Raw genomic sequence first — 16,544 nt, 5'->3', positions numbered from 1 at the left:
TGAAGGTATGAAGATGCTTAATTTGGTTTCCAGTTTCAAAAAGGGGTTTTGGAATAGCACATTGAAATACTCCAGGAAGTGAGTGTTCCATCCTATTTTTAAGGTTTCCATATGTTTTCTGCTATTGGATATAATAGTTAGAGGGGGAACTGGGACCATCTAGTCTAATTCTCTTTATTAAGAGATGAGGAAACCCAAAAGATTAATTGACTGGCACGAGGACAGCCTATCAGTGCCTAAACCAGCATAGAATTACTCTTCCTCATTCCCAAATGAGTTCTTCTACTGCAGTGCCTGTTTGCTGATTTATTCTAATATTTACAAATCTTTTAGAGAGGACTCTTGATTTCATCACCCTAATGGTACAATTCCATCATGTATAAATAATACTCTAGTCTGTAACCACTTCTTCTCTGGATTTACTACTTAAATAAAATATTATTCTCTTTAGTGTATAGAAACTATTCATGCTATAGAGTTAGAAATTGTACATGTGTAGGGGCGCCTGGGTGGCACAGTGGTTAAGCGTCTGCCTTCGGCTCAGGGCGTGATCCCAGCGTTGTGGGATCGAGCCCCACATCGGGCTCCTCCGCTGTGAGCCTGCTTCTTCCTCTCCCACTCCCCCTGCTTGTGTTCCCTCCTCTCTCTGGCTGTCTCTATCTCTGTCAAATAAATAAAATCTTTAAAAAAAAAAAAAAAGAAATTGTACATGTGTAAAACTATTGGTATCAAAGTATATTCAATTACAACATCTGTTGGGATCTTGCTACATGGTAAATACTGAGTACCAAAGATGACAGACCCTACCCTTAAGGAAGTATCAATCTAGGAAAAAAGGTGTTTTGTTTTGTTTTTTTAAGATTAATTAATTTATTTATTTATTTTATTTATTTATTTATGACAGCCAGCGAGAGAGGGAACACAAGCATGGGGAGTGGGAGAGGAAGATCCAGGCTCCCAGTGGAGGAGCCTGATGTGGGGCTCGATCCCGGAACGCCGGGATCACACCCTGAGCCGAAGGCAGACGCTTAATGACTGCGCCACCCAGGCACCCCGAAAAGAGGTTTTTTTAACTGTTATGTAGAAAATAGTTTTAAAACTTCAACTTAACTGTTGACAAAGTATATGTAGATTTATTGAGTTATTTTCTTAGGGGTATACTTAAAAAGGAATTCAAGCAGAAAAAAAAGATTAGGAAAAAAATCTAATTGAAAATACTTTCTAAATTGACACATTTAAAACTGTAGGCTTTCTCATCAATATATATTTAACCTGCTCAGAATAAAGTGATATTAGTTAGAGTTTATATTTATAGTAGATGCCTTTTTTTCTCAAAGCACCTGTTGAAGATTCTGTTTCCAGCACTGTAGAAACCAAGCCTGATCCGAAGAAGGCCAAAGCTCTAGGAGTTTCCTCTAAAGCAAAGGTATGTTAACTGTGCATACTTAGATGTAGAATTGCTTGTAAGTGTGTTTTATACACTGAGTCATTCTATTAGGAAAGATCATATTATGTATGAAAGAACATTACTTTTTTTATTTTTTAAGATTATTAATTTATTTGAGAGAGAGAGAGAGGGAGCAAGCCCAAACCAGGGGAGGGGCAGAGGGAGCGAACCCTCAAGCAGACTCCCTGCTGAGTGCAGAGCCCCGGCGCAGGGCTCCATCTCATGGCCTGTGAGATCATGACCAAGAGTCGGACACTCAACTGATTGAGCCACCAGGTGCCCCAGTACATTTGTTATTATATGCTCACATAAAATGGGCACTCTGGCCATTCGTTTGAATATTAGTTATTTGTTTCCTTCCCTATGCCTGGTCCTTTAACACAGTGAGTTAATTTAAATAGATAATTATCTTCTAAACTGTCCGGTGAAGCTGTTCTTTTCCTGTCCTCCCCACTGTCCTCATCCCAAATTTAACAAGTGCTTATTTTAGTATTTTGATCACAAGTGCTTTGAAGTATTTTTGACTCTTCTTAATGCTGTAGTTTTTTCCCCCAGTCTTTTGCAGTTTACAAAGCAGTTTCACATAAATGATCTCATGTTTGTTTTAACTGAATGACTTCAGTGTTTGAACTAGAAAGAAACTCTGGCCTAGTAGAAATAATGGACTCTTGCTACATTTATATTAATAATAAAGGTTCCAGTTTTGAAATTCAAATATTACTTTAAATACATATTCTGAGTGTTCACTATTTTCTTTCCATCTGATACAAAGATTCAGAATCTTGGATTATTTTTCAAAACCACTTTAATAATTATTTAAAACGTTTCTAGCAAGTTTCTCTAGAAACAGATTCGCTATCATGTGATAGTGATACATTTTATATTCAGAGAAACAGAAAAGCTTTCTTGACTAAGACGTGTAAATGCCATTCAAAATGTCATTAATATGGAAAGCTGTAAATGGTGTTGAAGATTTCAAGAAAGAAAGGAGCTGTCCAGGGGCACCTGGGTGGCTCAGTTGGGTAAGCGGCTGCCTTCGGTTCAGGTCATGATCCCAGGGTCCTGGGATCGAGCCCCATGTCAGGCTCTCTGCTCACCAGGCAGCCTGTTTCTCCCTTTCCCTCTGTCTGCTACTCCCCCTGCTTGTGCTCTCTCTCTCTCTCCCTCCCTCTCTGTCAAATAAATAAAACCTTGAAAAGATAAGAGCTATCCAGTAAAGAGTCTATGTCCCAGACCAATGATAAATAGTAGAGTTTTTCCAACTACATTACATGCCAGTCCAAGGTAACCCACAGTTACTTGAGAATGTATTATTAAAAACATTTCTGGGGGCTCCTGGGTGGTTCAGTCAGTTGGGCATCTGACTCTTGATTTCGGCTCAGGTTGTGGTCTTGGTGTGAGATCGAGCCCTGGTCGGGCTCTGTGCTCAGAGTGCGGAGCCTGCCTTAAAGTTTCTGTCTCTCCCTCTCTCTCTCTCCACACCACCTCCACACCGGCTCACACTCCCTCTCTAAAAAAAAAAAAAAAAATTTTGGGGGGNGGGTGCCTGGGTGGCCTAATCGGTTTAGCATCTGACTCTTGATCTCAGCTCAAGCCTTAATCTCAGGGTCATGAGTTAAAGCCCCATGTTGGGCATAGAGTCTACTTTAAAAACAAACATTTCTGGAAATGTACAGAAAGATTGTGCAAGATTCTGTGGCTCATCTGTTTCTTTCATGGGGAATGTAATATTGAGAGTGTTTGTTTTATAGAGAGCCCACTTACCGGGCAATAGCATCATATTCCCAAGGGCTAGTAGCCTAGCTAACCAGTGTTCCCTGAACCTCGGCTATAGAGCGCACAAGGAAAGAAAGTGCCCAGCAAAACCAGCTTGAAGGAGGATGAAGACAAATCTGGTCCTATTTTCATTGTTGTTCCAAATGGAAAAGAGCAAAGAATGAAAGATGAAAAAGGATTAAAGGTAAGGAAGGGACAAGAACCCTCAGGAGTTTTTTGTTTTCTTGTTTTGTTTTGTAATCAAGAATAATTTTACTGTCTGGAATTCATTTCATTGTGAAATACCTAATAATGAAGTGAATCTTTTGCTTATAAATTATAGCTTTTTTCTCTTAGGTTTAAGGGAACATTAGTTCCTACAAAGGAACTATAGAATGGAGCTATTGCCTATTCTTCCTCCAAATGGAAAGAAACAGAAGTTGTTTTAATTTTTATAATCAAAAAATGGAAAATATTCACTGATTTTTATCAATTACACATCCGTAGTAGGCTACTTATTTAATCCTTCTTGTACCTGATACCTCAAAAGATGGATCTGGTGACTGTATCTGTCTAATTCAGTCATTTCTCTTTTTATGTTCTTTTGGTATTATTAGGCAGTTAAATTTTTTTGTCAAAATATATACGTTGTTTAAAAAAAAAAATTCAAGCAGTATGAAAAGTGCAGAGCGTAGTATTAAAAGCATGTCTCCCTCTAGTCTCCCTCCACAGGGAAGATATTATTACCAATGTTTTTATGTATTACTTCAGACATATGAATATTTCATACTATACAGTCATATATGTATAAATCTATAGGGCTTTTTACACACAGGGGAACATGCTGTACTCTTTGTTCTGCATTTTGCTTTTTTTCTTTAATGATGTTTGAAATATCCTAAAGGTCATTACATAACTGCATGCATATATCCATTCATTCTCTTTATCGGTACATCATGTGTATGTACCTTTCTTTGTCCCCAGCCCACAACATAAACATTTAGGTTGCTTCTAGTCTTTTGCTATTATAAACTATTCTGTCGTAAGCCTCTTTGAATATAGGTACTTGTGCACATATGCGAATATATCTTTATTAAACTCCTACTAGAATGTATGCACATATTTAATTTGATAGATACTACAAATTTTCCCTTTATTAAAATTGTACCAGTAACATCCACCATGTTATACAATAATAGAGCATTGATTTTTCTAGTGAGAATTGCTGAATACTCTATTCGTAGAAGATGTTAAGAATTAAGCTTCCAGAAGTATGCCTGCTTGATAATACCTTTTGCATTCATATTTAATTACAAATTAATCTTGTCGGATTTTAAAATATCCTATTACATTGATTTCTGCAGCTGCTTTAAATAGAATTCTCTGCCTTATTTCAGTTGAACATCTTATAGTCCCTTTTCACTGTTGCTTTTCAGGTGCTGAAGTGGAATTTTACTACTCCACGGGATGAATACATTGAGCAACTAAAGACTCAGATGTCTAGCTGTGTGGCTAAGTGGTTACAAGATGAGATGTTTCACTCAGACTTCCAGCATCATAACAAAGCCCTTGCTGTCATGGTTGATGTAGGTTTGCAGTAGATAAATACATGCGTATCTCAGATCCATGAAAATACTGAACCTTGTGAAATAACCAGAAGTTAATGTGACTTGAGAAGGAACTAGAATACACCATGTTCTTTGGCTTTAGAGCTGTTGTATTATTTGAAAGAATAAATGACTGTCATAATTTTAGGTCTTAAATAGAATCTTAAAAATCTGTTTTCTTCTTGGACTCTAGTAAAATCTATAATGTACTTACCTAAGAGAACTTAAATTTTTATACAGTCTTACTTGTCTTTTATTTTAAGCACTTGGAGAGTGAAAAAGAGGGTGTTATTGGTTGCCTGGATCTTATCTTAAAGTGGCTTACCTTGCGGTTTTTTGACACCAATACAAGCGTCCTGATGAAAGCCCTAGAATATTTAAAGTTGCTCTTCACTCTGCTAAGTGAGGAGGAATATCATCTTACTGAGAATGAAGCATCTTCCTTCATCCCCTATCTCATCCTCAAGGTAATGCATTGTTCTCACTCTAGAACACTGCCCAAGCTCCCAGCTGACCTCAGTTCCCATCCTTTATTCCCTCTCCCTTTTCCATTTATTCTGTGATGATACCTTCCACTGCTCATTCCCGCGCCCTCGTTCTTCCAAGATGTGTGACGCATGGGAGGACCCTTTGCCACTCAGGAACTGCCTCAGTTGTTATTTTCCTTGTCAACTAGGTTGGAGAACCAAAGGATGTCATTCGTAAAGATGTCCGTGCCATCCTGAACCGGATGTGCCTTGTCTACCCAGCCAGCAAGATGTTCCCCTTCATCATGGAAGGAACCAAATCCAAAAACTCTAAGCAAAGAGCAGGTGAAGCAACAATTTAAACTGAGGCGCAAGTCTGTGCTGCAGTGACCTCTGAAAGAAATAGTTTGTAGATGAACCGAGGACATTTCTTCCGTGTCTGTGTGTCGAGTCCAAGCTTCCGATGTGGACTGTGAGAATGATGAGTTGCACTCTGGTGGAGCACAGTATCGGTGATACGGGCACCACTCAGTACCACCCTGGTGACAAAATCAAGTGCACAGGGGCCATCTGACTCACAGGCATCCCTTTCTTCCAGGAGCACTTGCTGTAACACTATTATTTGTTGGTGTGTTTTATCAGAAGGCGGTAAACCAAGAAAAATTCTAGTTAGAACCAGAATAAGATTTTTGTCCTTTGTGTAGGTCAAGGAAAATGTATCTAGTAAAGATAGGTCTCTAAGCCGAGTGTGTGTTGGGTCTCACTAACCTTTCTCCCCCATCAGAGTGCCTGGAAGAACTGGGGTGTCTGGTCGAGTCCTACGGCATGAATGTTTGCCAACCAACCCCAGGGAAAGCCTTAAAGGAGATAGCGATTCACATAGGAGACCGCGACAACGCTGTGCGCAACGCTGCCCTCAATACCATCGTCACCGTGTACAACGTACACGGGGATCAGGTGTTCAAACTCATTGGAACTGTGAGTGACTTTTCTCTGGACATTTTCAGCATGTTGTGAATTGTTAAGAGTCAGCTTTCATACCATCACAACTCTAGCTAAGTTTTTACCACTTTTTTTAATAAACCCATCAGTGTGTTCTAGAGTCCAGATAAAGCCTTGAGGGTATCTGATTGTTGTAGGACAATTTATGCTATGTCTTAGTGAAAACCAGATTTTCTCTTCTGCACCTTCTACTCATATGGTTTGCTTTAGAAACAAGAGCTGTTTTTGAATCATATCCTGAGCTAGTCTGGGATTTATATTCTGCCTAGAAAGCTGCTCTATAATTTGTAGTGCGTTTAGTTTTTAGCGACCAAGTACTCACGTATATAACGTAGGTTCTGGTACCTGTCAGATGAGAAGAGCCACGAGCCACACTCTGCAGACCCACGGTGATGCTTCTGATGCTGACTTTGAGCTGGCCACTCGTGGTTGCACCTCAGTCCCTCACTCCAGCGACCTCTGAGTATTACATGTGTTTACACAGCTTTATACATTTTTACCGGGATTAATCTGTTTACATCCTCACTACAGGTCAGTGAAGGAGATAAAGCAGATGGGAATTTTACAGATGATCAACAGGGAAGCTCTTTGCCTTTTGCTCACATAGTTAGTGCTGACACAGTAAACATGAGGAAGCGTCATTTAATCTTCGACCTTTACATTTGTAGTTACTAATAGTCTTTCCTTTTTTATCCTTGCCTCCCTTCATAGATTCTCTTACCATAGCAGGTTTTAACAATAATCGATTTTAAATGTAGCTAGTGTTTTGAAAATAAACTTAGCCCACATAGTAGGTTCTGCTTGCTTCAGTACGTGAACGGATATTGACTTTTGAGTCTTCCAGTTAGGTTTTTAATTCTCCTCATACTATGGTAGAGGGGCATGCGAATAAATTCCTCTCGGCCTGTCTTTACAGCTCTCTGAAAAGGATATGAGCATGCTCGAGGAGAGGATTAAGCGTTCAGCAAAGAGGCCTTCGGCTGCCCCAGTGAAACAGGTGGAGGAGAAACCTCCGCGCACGCAGAGCGTAAACTCCAACGCCAGCATGCTGCGCAAGGGACCAGCCGAGGACATGTCCTCCAAACTCAAGTATGTAGATGGAGATGGTTGTCTAAGAGCATCTCAGTGGTCTTTGCCTCGTGTGCTTAATGCTGGTCCTGTAACATAATCTTGAGTTCCTGTAGCCATTACCATGCATGCCAGAGTGTCTGGGGAAATGTCTTGTAGCCAGTGTTTAATCCTTCAGTCTTCATTGTCTTTGTCTTTGTCTCAAAACCACTTCTAAATAGTCTTGTGCCTTCTTTCACTGCTTTTCCGTGGACAGAATTATGTATCGCACTTATAGGATGTAAGTACTGCCTGCTAATTTCTCATTAGCAGGGCCCTTATATCTTTCTAACTTCTGACTTGGATTCATCCCCTCTGGAGGGCGACTGGTTTAGAGTTCATAACTCTAAACAGGTTAGAGGGTATCCATCAGTATCCCACGAATCAAGTCTTCCCCAGAAGTCCACTGGCTAGCAGAGGTGGCCACTCAATGTCATGTGGTGAAATTATTGGTTCACCTTTGTCCTTGTGTTATTCCTGGCCATGCTCAGGTTCCTATTCTTCAGATAAAGCTAATAAGTAAAATGCATGCAACCCAGGGTTGGCATAGGGACTCAAAATACTGCCTTCTGAGCAAGACAGCTCTATTTTGGACTATGTCCAATCTCTAATATTAACCAATTTGAATTTGGAAACTTTAAATGTCTATTGCTTAGGTGTAATGCTGGCCGTGACCTGTCAAGAGTGAATATTCCTAAAAAGAGGTGACTGACTGTCCCTCAAAGTCTAAAATGTACCGAATACTGCATGGAAGAATGCTTATGATTAGAAAAACGTAAACACTGGTTAATTTGGCAGAAGAGAACCAGCCAGTCTATTTTTTTCTTAAATTTTTGCCCAAGTAGAGAGCTTTGAGTCAGTATATTTTTATTAATTATTTTCTGCCCCATCTGGAATAGCAGTGCAAGGTTTGTTGGATTTAGTGAACTAGAGAGAATACTTATAATTTGGAAGGTACTGTAAATAGAAGTAAAAATGATCCGCTGAAAGGGTGTCCATGAACCAGTGTTGTTGCCCATTGAAAGCGCTTGCTTAGACTCAAGGACTTAAATCATTCAGGGGGTCTGAAACCAGAAGTTGAACATCTGTCTGGAAGCTTTGGGGAACCTGGCAGTGCGACTCTTGCTCTTTGGTTCAGAAGTCTCTTTAGTTCAGGAGCCTTCTTTTGCTTCCCTTAGCCAAGCCCGAAGCATGAGTGGGCATCCTGAGGCAGCCCAGATGGTGCGCCGAGAATTCCAGCTGGATCTAGATGAGATTGAGAATGACAATGGTACAGTCCGCTGTGAAATGCCAGAGCTTGTTCAGCACAAACTGGATGACATTTTTGAACCGGTCCTTATTCCCGAACCCAAGTAAGTTAATCTCTTTCATGTAAGTGTCAGCAGTGCATGCTCATGAGAGTGCATACGTGAAAAGAGCTTTCTGTGCAGTCAGAACTTTTTAGAACTGATTACTGTATGGCTGGTGACAGTTCTTTACTGAGATCTGGAGCTAGTGGAGAACTGCATAATTCCAACTCACTGGATGTCTTATAACAAAGATTGAATTTTTTCCCTTTGCTCTGCTCTCTAGAATCCGGGCTGTTTCTCCACATTTCGATGACATGCACAGTAATACAGCCTCCACAATCAATTTCATTATCTCCCAAGTAGCCAGTGGTGACATCAACACGAGTATCCAAGCTCTGACACAGGTAATGGGGGTGTGACCCATGACAGTGATTCCATTGGCAGGAGAGGCTGTATGAGTGGTGGCTGCATACGGGTCACAGAGTTAAAGGAGGTAGGCAGCATTCAGCACTGCCCTGATGAGAAAGTGCACAGGGACCACTCAGTGTCACTACTTGCCTCCCAGGAGGTGGCTCTCATAGATCCTTGCTCTTCACGGCTGCAGTCATTCACCAGAGGCTGGAGATACAGCACTGAGTAAGTAGGGACCAAATCTCATGGAACTTACCTAGGTTTTAGTGGACAGAGAGAAATAAGTAAACAAGAAAATATCAGGTAAGAGCAACTGCTGTGTAAATATAACTCAAATGGGGTGATCGGAGAGAGGAGCTGAATAGTTACTTCGATTGGAGATCAGGAATGCAAGCAGAGGGAACAGCTTGTACAAAGTTTGTAGGGTAGGAATGAGCTCGGATATTCAAGGAAACAATTCAAGGCCCATGAGCCCAGAGCAGGGCGTGGAAGGGGGAGAATGGTACAGAATGAGATTTGAGAGGTGGACAGAGATCACATCATGTAGACTTTTGAGAGCTTGTTTTTTGGAGGTTCTAGCAGGGGAGCGCAGCTACTCGTATACCCTTGACCGAAGAGCGGTCCTCCTCTATCGGGGAAGGTCGTCCTCTTTGACCGAGTGCGCAGCTTCGGGAGGGACGCACATGGAGCGGTGAAGGAGGAAGGGGACACCCACCTAGCCAGCCAGATCAGCTGAATCAACCCTGGCGATCAATGGGGTGACAGATGTCGCAGCCAGATCACCCTCACATCCCATGTAGACTTTTAAACCATGTAGGTTGTTTGGATTTTAAATGTGTTGGGAAACCATTAGAGAATTTTGAGCAAAGAAGCTGCATGGATTTTTTTTTTTTTTTTTAGATTTTATTTATTTGACAGAGAGAGCCAGCGAGAGAGGAAACACAAGCAGGGGGAGTGGGAGAGGAAGAAGCAGGCTCCCAGATCCCAGGACTCTGGGATCACGCCCTGAATCAAAGGCAGATGCTTAACGACTGAGCCACCCAGGCACTCCAAGAAGCTGCACATTTTTTACAAATCATTTTCTCTCTTTTTTTTTTTTTAAGATTTTATTTATTTATTTGACAGAGATAGAGACAGCCAGCGAAGAGAGGGAACACAAGCAGGGGGAGTGGGAGAGGAAGAAGCAGGCTCATAGCAGAGGAGCCTGATGTGGGGCCCAATCCTGTAACACCGGGATCACGCCCTGAGCCGAAGGCAGACGCTTAACCGCTGTGCCACCCAGGTGCCCCTACAAATCATTCTCTTCTTCCTCCCTTCCCTAGCAATCTAGTCCTAAAGCCAGTAAGTTGGTAGAGCAAGGTGTAGGCATCCACCTTGGGGAGGCTCAGAATGGGGAGTCAGAGCTGAAGCAGGAGAAGCAGGCATCTGCATGGGGAAGGACTAGGGGCAAAGATGGGAGATTGGTTACATACAAAGGGATTGGTCGAAGAAATATAAGGAAAACAGAAGCCACTTTTCTCGCTTTTTTTTTTTTTTTTAAGATTTTATTTATTTGAGAAAGAAAGCATGAGCAGAGGCAGAGGGAGAGGGAGAAGCAGGCTCCCCACCGAGCAGGGAGCCCAACGCGGGGTTCGATCCCAGGCCTCCAGGATCATGACCTGAGCCAAAGGCAGGTGCTTAACCAACTGAGCTCCCGGGCGCCCCTGAAGCCATGTTTCTCACTGTAGAAGAATAGCGCTACAAATATGAAAGGAAGGCAAAATAGAATGAACTCTGGTGTTGAACCAGAGTTAGATTAGATGTGGCACTATGAACTCAATGGTTTTCAGTACAGAGATGTAGAAGTAAATACCGATTTAAATGCGTGTATATGTGTGGTATGTATGTATGTTATAGATATACATGTATGTCTATGACATACGTACATTCCCTAGTTCTTTTCATTGAGAGGACCTGAGAACAGCAATACCCCAACAACAAGCACCCCCAAATCTTGGCTTTTAAATACCATTTTCCACTAAAAGAGAATGAGGAGGAGGAGGAGATTCTAGGGCTGAATTAGAAAAAGTACAAAATAATCCTGGAATATCATATTGTACCAGACAGTAAGGATAGGCTCAAAGAATGACAGGGACATGTTAGAAGGACCCAGTGGCCAACTAGAACAGACTCCCTCTGTTTCAACAGGGGACAGTTTGAGCATCAAAATCAACAATGATAGTAACAAAGTATAACCCAATGAACTGAATAAAATTCAGGAAATTTATTCAGCAAAATTTAACAAAATAGGAAACCACCAAGTGCATGCCCATATAAATTAAAAATTTGAAAAGAAATGAGATATTTACAGTTTCCTAGTACCTCCCCACAAAATACAAAGGACTAATATACAAAAAGTGACCAAGAAATACAAAATACTTTGAGTAATTGGACAGTACAGAAGCTTAGCAGACACCACATTGAAATGCTCAAAGCGAACATCAGTAATAGGACAAGGTGAAATCGTGCCATCTTGTAGGATCCAGTGAAAATTCAGCATCACTTTGCCGACATTCCTAATGTCATCTAGTCATGAAGAAACCTCAAACAAAAGCAAACTAAGGGATATTTTCCAAATGTCAAGGTCAAGAAAATCAAGAAAGACTGAGGACTGGTCTAGACTGAAGAGAGACTAAGAGACATGACTAAACGCAGTGCATGATTCCGCACTGGCCTTTAGCTATGAAGAATGTGATCAGGACAATTGGAGAAGACGGATGGGGCCTGAGGATTAGGTGGTGATCGCGTCAATACTAATTTCCTGATTTTGTGTTGTCTTGTGAGTATGAAGGAGAATGTCGTGACAGAGAAATACACAGTGAAGTGTGAGATCGGCATGGAGAATCACACTGACAACTTACTCTCAAAAGGTTCGGGATTTTATTAGTTCTTTTACAATACTCCCGACATTTCTATAACGTTTGAACTTTATTTTTACTGGAAAATGTCTCTCTGGCCACTCTCTCAAGACCAGATCTATTAGGAAGCTATGAGTGAAACTTATATGAAAGATAATATCACATGCACTAGGATTATCACAGTGGGGAGGAAGAAAAGTGGATTGTTCTAGGGTATCTTTCATAGGTAGCGTCCACAAGACTTGGAGACAGATGGGATGCGAAAAATAAGGTAAGCAAAGAATCAAGAGTAACTCCTTGAATTTTGGCTTGAGCACCTGCGTGGATGGATGGTGGTGCTGAGAACGGGGAAGCTGGAGGAAGAGCAGTCTTGAGAAGTTGGAAATTAAGAGCTATATGTCTTTGCTGTGTTAAGTTTGAGCAGCCAGTTAGACATCTCCATGAAGACAGATGGCTAGAAATAGAAGAATTGGAAATCTTAGCACAAGATTTTTGCTACTGTTTGACAAATAGTCTCCTGTTACAGTTTTGACATTGGAGAGGACTCTAGAAAATAGTGGCTTGAATGCATGCATTCCTGTTGCCTTTCTCTGTCAGCTTCAATCCAAACCCATCTGCCTTTTCTGAGCAGAATAGCTGCTGGGTCAGGTAGGTGGTATCTGAAGTATATACAAGTGTCAAGATCACAATACCAAAAATCCTGAAAAGAGGTCTCTTTTCATCCATGGAGACCAGCAGAAAGTTGTCCTTTCCTAAAGAAAGGACAACTGGTTTATATGAATGTTAATAGAAGGACCTGGTGTTCTCCCTGGTCCCCCAGGGAACTACAGATGGCTAAACAAAAAAGGCTGAATTCACTGTCTGAGGCTGGGAAGTCTCTAGCTTTTGTACCTTCAGAGACAGAAGAGCAGAAGTGCCTGCCCTTGGTGCTGCGCCATGTGACTGATAGATTGCCAGCTGGCATACCACAAACTTAGAAGGGCAGAAACTGTTATGTCTCCCATTCCCAGATTGCCACAGTTGAGGATTTCCAAAAGACAGACCCGGGAGTGAATCCTGACTAGGTAAAGAATAATAACGAACCACACCATAAGAGACCCAGTAACTGGGAAGAAGGATAAAACAAAATAATCGGAATGGGAATCTCCTAGCACAATGAAACTGCTGGAGGAGACAAGATGACCACAGGGGAGGGGAGTAGGGTGTGGGAAGAGTACTTAAAGAGGATTTATTGTTACATATAAAGATTCTCTCTGGCAAAAAAAAAACAAAAAACAAAAAAAAAAAACACCATGGTTTTAGAATTTTAAAATTGAGTAGATGGTCTGAAGGGAGAGGATGATCGCTACAGAAACCAAATTAGTGGTCGAAGGACAAGGGTGACAAGACCATTCAGTGGGGAAAAGATGGTCTTCTCAACAAATGATGCTGGGAAAATGGATATCCACATGCAAAAGAATGAAGTTGGACTTTTATGCTATATACAAAAATTAACTCAAAATGGATCAAAGACATAAATGTCATAGCTAAAGCTATAAACTCTTAGGAAAAACGGGGCGGGGGTTCTCCTTGCAGCAGTGGCAGCTTGAGAGCAGAGTATGAGTCATGGCAGGCCGGGCGTTTAGAAAGTTTCTTTCCCTCTCTGAGTTTTAGTTGGAAGGAGTACAGCCAAAACTGCAACCAAAAGGAGACATTTTGCTTCCAGAAAAATCTCAAGGAAAACTATTACAAGCAATAGGAGTCTGTTGGATCAGGCTCTAAAGGAAAAAGAGAGCGATTCAACCAGTTAGCGTGAAAGTTGGAGATAGAGTTCTTCTCTTAGAAAATGGAGGCACCTTGGGGCGCCTGGGTGGCACAGCGGTTAAGCGTCTGCCTTCGGCTCAGGGAGTGATCCCGGCGTTACGGGATCGAGCCCCACATCAGGCTCCTCTGCTGTGAGCCTATTTCTTCCTCTCCCACTCCCCCTGCTTGTGTTCCCTCTCTCACTGGCTGTCTCTATCTCTGTTCAATAAATAAATAAAATCTTAAAAAAAAAAAAAATGGAGGCACCTAAGTAGTTCTAGATGACAAGGATTATTTCTTTTTTCTTTTTTAAAGGTTTATTTGCGAGAGAGAGAGAGAGAGAGAGAGAGCAAGCAGGGGGAGGGGCAGAGGAAGAGGGAGAGCATTTCAAGCAGACTCCCCACTGAGTGCAGAGCCCTACACAGAACTCTATCCCATGACTCCGAGATCATGACCTGAGCCAAGATCAAGAGTTGGAAGCCTAACCAACTAAGCCATCGAGGCGCCCCAGGGACTATTTCTTATTTAGAGATGGTGACATCCTTAGAAAGTATGTCGACTGAAATAAATGATTAATAAAATGGCATCACGTAAAGCTGCCCATTCCAGTGCAGTTGCAAAATCTTTCATCAGGTAAATAATTTCCATGTCTCTCTTTTATAATAACCTAAAAAAAAAAAACCAAAAAACCCAGCATAGGGGAAAATCTTCATGATATTGGGTTTGGCAGTGAATTCTTGCATATGACACCAAAAGCAGTGGCAACAAAAGAAAAAATAAATTGAACATCAAAATTTGAAAGTTCTATGCATTAAAGGTCACTATCAAAAGAGTAAAAAGATATCCCACAGAATGAGAGAAAAAGATTTGCAAATTATATATGATAAGGAATCAATATCCAGAACACAGAAAGAACTCCTACAACTCAACCACAAAAAATAAAAAAAGAGAAATTGGGAAAGGACTTAAACTGACATTTCTCCAAAGAAGATATATAGATGGCCAGTAAGCACATGAAAAGTTGTTTGCCATTCTTAGTCATTAGGGAAATGCACATCAAAACCACAATGAAATACCACTTCACACCCGTTAGGATTTTTTTTTCTGAAAATGCTAAATAGCGTTGGCAAGGATGTGGAGAAATGGGAACTTGTGTGCATTGCTGGTGAGGACATAAAGTGGTGCAACCACTATGGGAAACAGTCCTGTGGTTCCTCACAAAATTAAACATAGAATTACAATAAGATCCAGCAATTCCACTGCCAGAAAGCAGGGACCGAAATAGTTGTGTACTGCTGTTGATGGCAGCACTCTTCACAATCGGCAAAAGGTGGAAAACAACTAAAGGTCCAACAACAGATGAGTAAACAAAATGTGGTGTGTAGGTACAATGGAATATTACTGAGCCATGAAGAGAAATGAAATTCTGATGTATGCTGTAACATGGATGAACCTTGAAAACATTGTGCTACATACAATAAGACACAAAGGGACAAATTCTGTATGATTCCACATATATGAGGTATCTAGAATAGGCAAATCCATGGAGACAGAAAGTAGAAGAGGTTACCAGGGCTAGGGGGACAGGGGAAGGGGGAGTTTTTATTTAATGAGTATGGAGTCTGTTTAGGATGGTAATAAAGTTCTACTAGGAAGATCAGTAGGAGAAGAAAGGGATAAAGAAAGGGGGGGTAATCAGAAGGGGGAATGAAGCATGAGAGACTGGACTCTGAGAAACAAACTGAAGACTTCAGAGGGGAGGGGGTGGGGGAATGGGATAGACTGGTGATGGGTAGTAAGGAGGGCACATATTGCATGGTGCACTGGGTGTTATATGCAACTAATGAATCATCGAACTTTACATCGGAAACCAGGGATGTACTGTATGGTGACTAACATAATATAATAAAAAAATATTATTATAATAAAAAAAGGATGATAATAAAGTTCTAGAAATAGATGGTGGTGATGGTTGCATAACGATGTGAAGGTACTTAATGCCATTGCATTACATACTTGAAAATGGTTAAAATGGTGAGTTGTATTTTAACTATTATATATTATATATGTATATTTACTATTATAAAATATATATTTTTACTATTACGAGAAAATTAAGATAAAAACCTTCAGTAGCAAAAATGTTTAAATAGCTAGGAATAAATCAAGCATTTTATATGTTAAGAGCTTTACCAAAAAGTTGAATGACATTAGAGAATTTCCAAATAAATGGAAGTATACTATGTTCACAAAGTTTGGGGTTATTAGTTGCCAGTTCTCCTCAAGTTAACCTATACAAAGCCATTCTAATAAAAATCTCAACAGTTTTTCTGCAGTTGTGAAGCGGATTCTAATTGTATGGGACATCAAAGGGCTTACAAATAGCAAAGTCAGTTTTTTAAAGACTTTTTAACAATGAAAACACAGTGGAGGGGGCTTGTGTCACTAGGCATCAGCTATGACTACAGAGCCCCTGTAATTAAGATGGTGTTCTATTGGTCCGGACAAGCAGATTGACCATTGAGATGGAACAAGGAGCCCAGAAATAGACTCACATCTATAGGAAACTTAACACAGAAAAGACCTTAAAAATCACTTGGTAAAAGCTAGATCAATCAGTAAATGGTGCTAGGACTAGTTATTTTCCATGGGAACAACAGGTTGCTATTTCCTACATCAAAGTATATTTCAGATGGATTAAAGACCTAGATGTGAATAGGACATTTTTTACTTCACATTATGTAAGGATTTCTTTTTAAAATAGACACAAGGGCGCCTGG

At 40.7% G+C, this 16,544-nt stretch overlaps 1 protein-coding gene and 1 non-coding gene across 4 annotated transcripts in view; both read left to right on the top strand.

The window, feature by feature from the left end:
* The window catches only part of CKAP5 (cytoskeleton associated protein 5), a 102,119-nt gene that overhangs the window by 75,106 nt on the left and 10,469 nt on the right, over window positions 1–16,544 (top strand). For all 3 annotated transcript variants that reach the window (XM_034644728.1, XM_002921626.4, XM_019802159.2), the window contains 9 exons: window positions 1,338–1,426; window positions 3,282–3,407; window positions 4,639–4,788; window positions 5,073–5,276; window positions 5,486–5,621; window positions 6,061–6,254; window positions 7,195–7,367; window positions 8,564–8,737; window positions 8,958–9,078. In XM_034644728.1, coding sequence (XP_034500619.1) covers window positions 1,338–1,426; window positions 3,282–3,407; window positions 4,639–4,788; window positions 5,073–5,276; window positions 5,486–5,621; window positions 6,061–6,254; window positions 7,195–7,367; window positions 8,564–8,737; window positions 8,958–9,078 — 1,367 coding nt within the window. The remainder of the gene's footprint in view (window positions 1–1,337; window positions 1,427–3,281; window positions 3,408–4,638; window positions 4,789–5,072; window positions 5,277–5,485; window positions 5,622–6,060; window positions 6,255–7,194; window positions 7,368–8,563; window positions 8,738–8,957; window positions 9,079–16,544) is intronic.
* LOC117796858 lies at window positions 5,748–5,856 on the top strand. The gene has a single exon (XR_004621563.1). It is a non-coding gene; the product is annotated as a small nucleolar RNA SNORD67 (small nucleolar RNA).

This window comes from Ailuropoda melanoleuca, chromosome 16 (assembly GCF_002007445.2).
Source record: "Ailuropoda melanoleuca isolate Jingjing chromosome 16, ASM200744v2, whole genome shotgun sequence".
NCBI lineage: Eukaryota > Metazoa > Chordata > Mammalia > Carnivora > Ursidae > Ailuropoda > Ailuropoda melanoleuca.
This window is presented reverse-complemented; position numbering and strand designations above follow the sequence as displayed.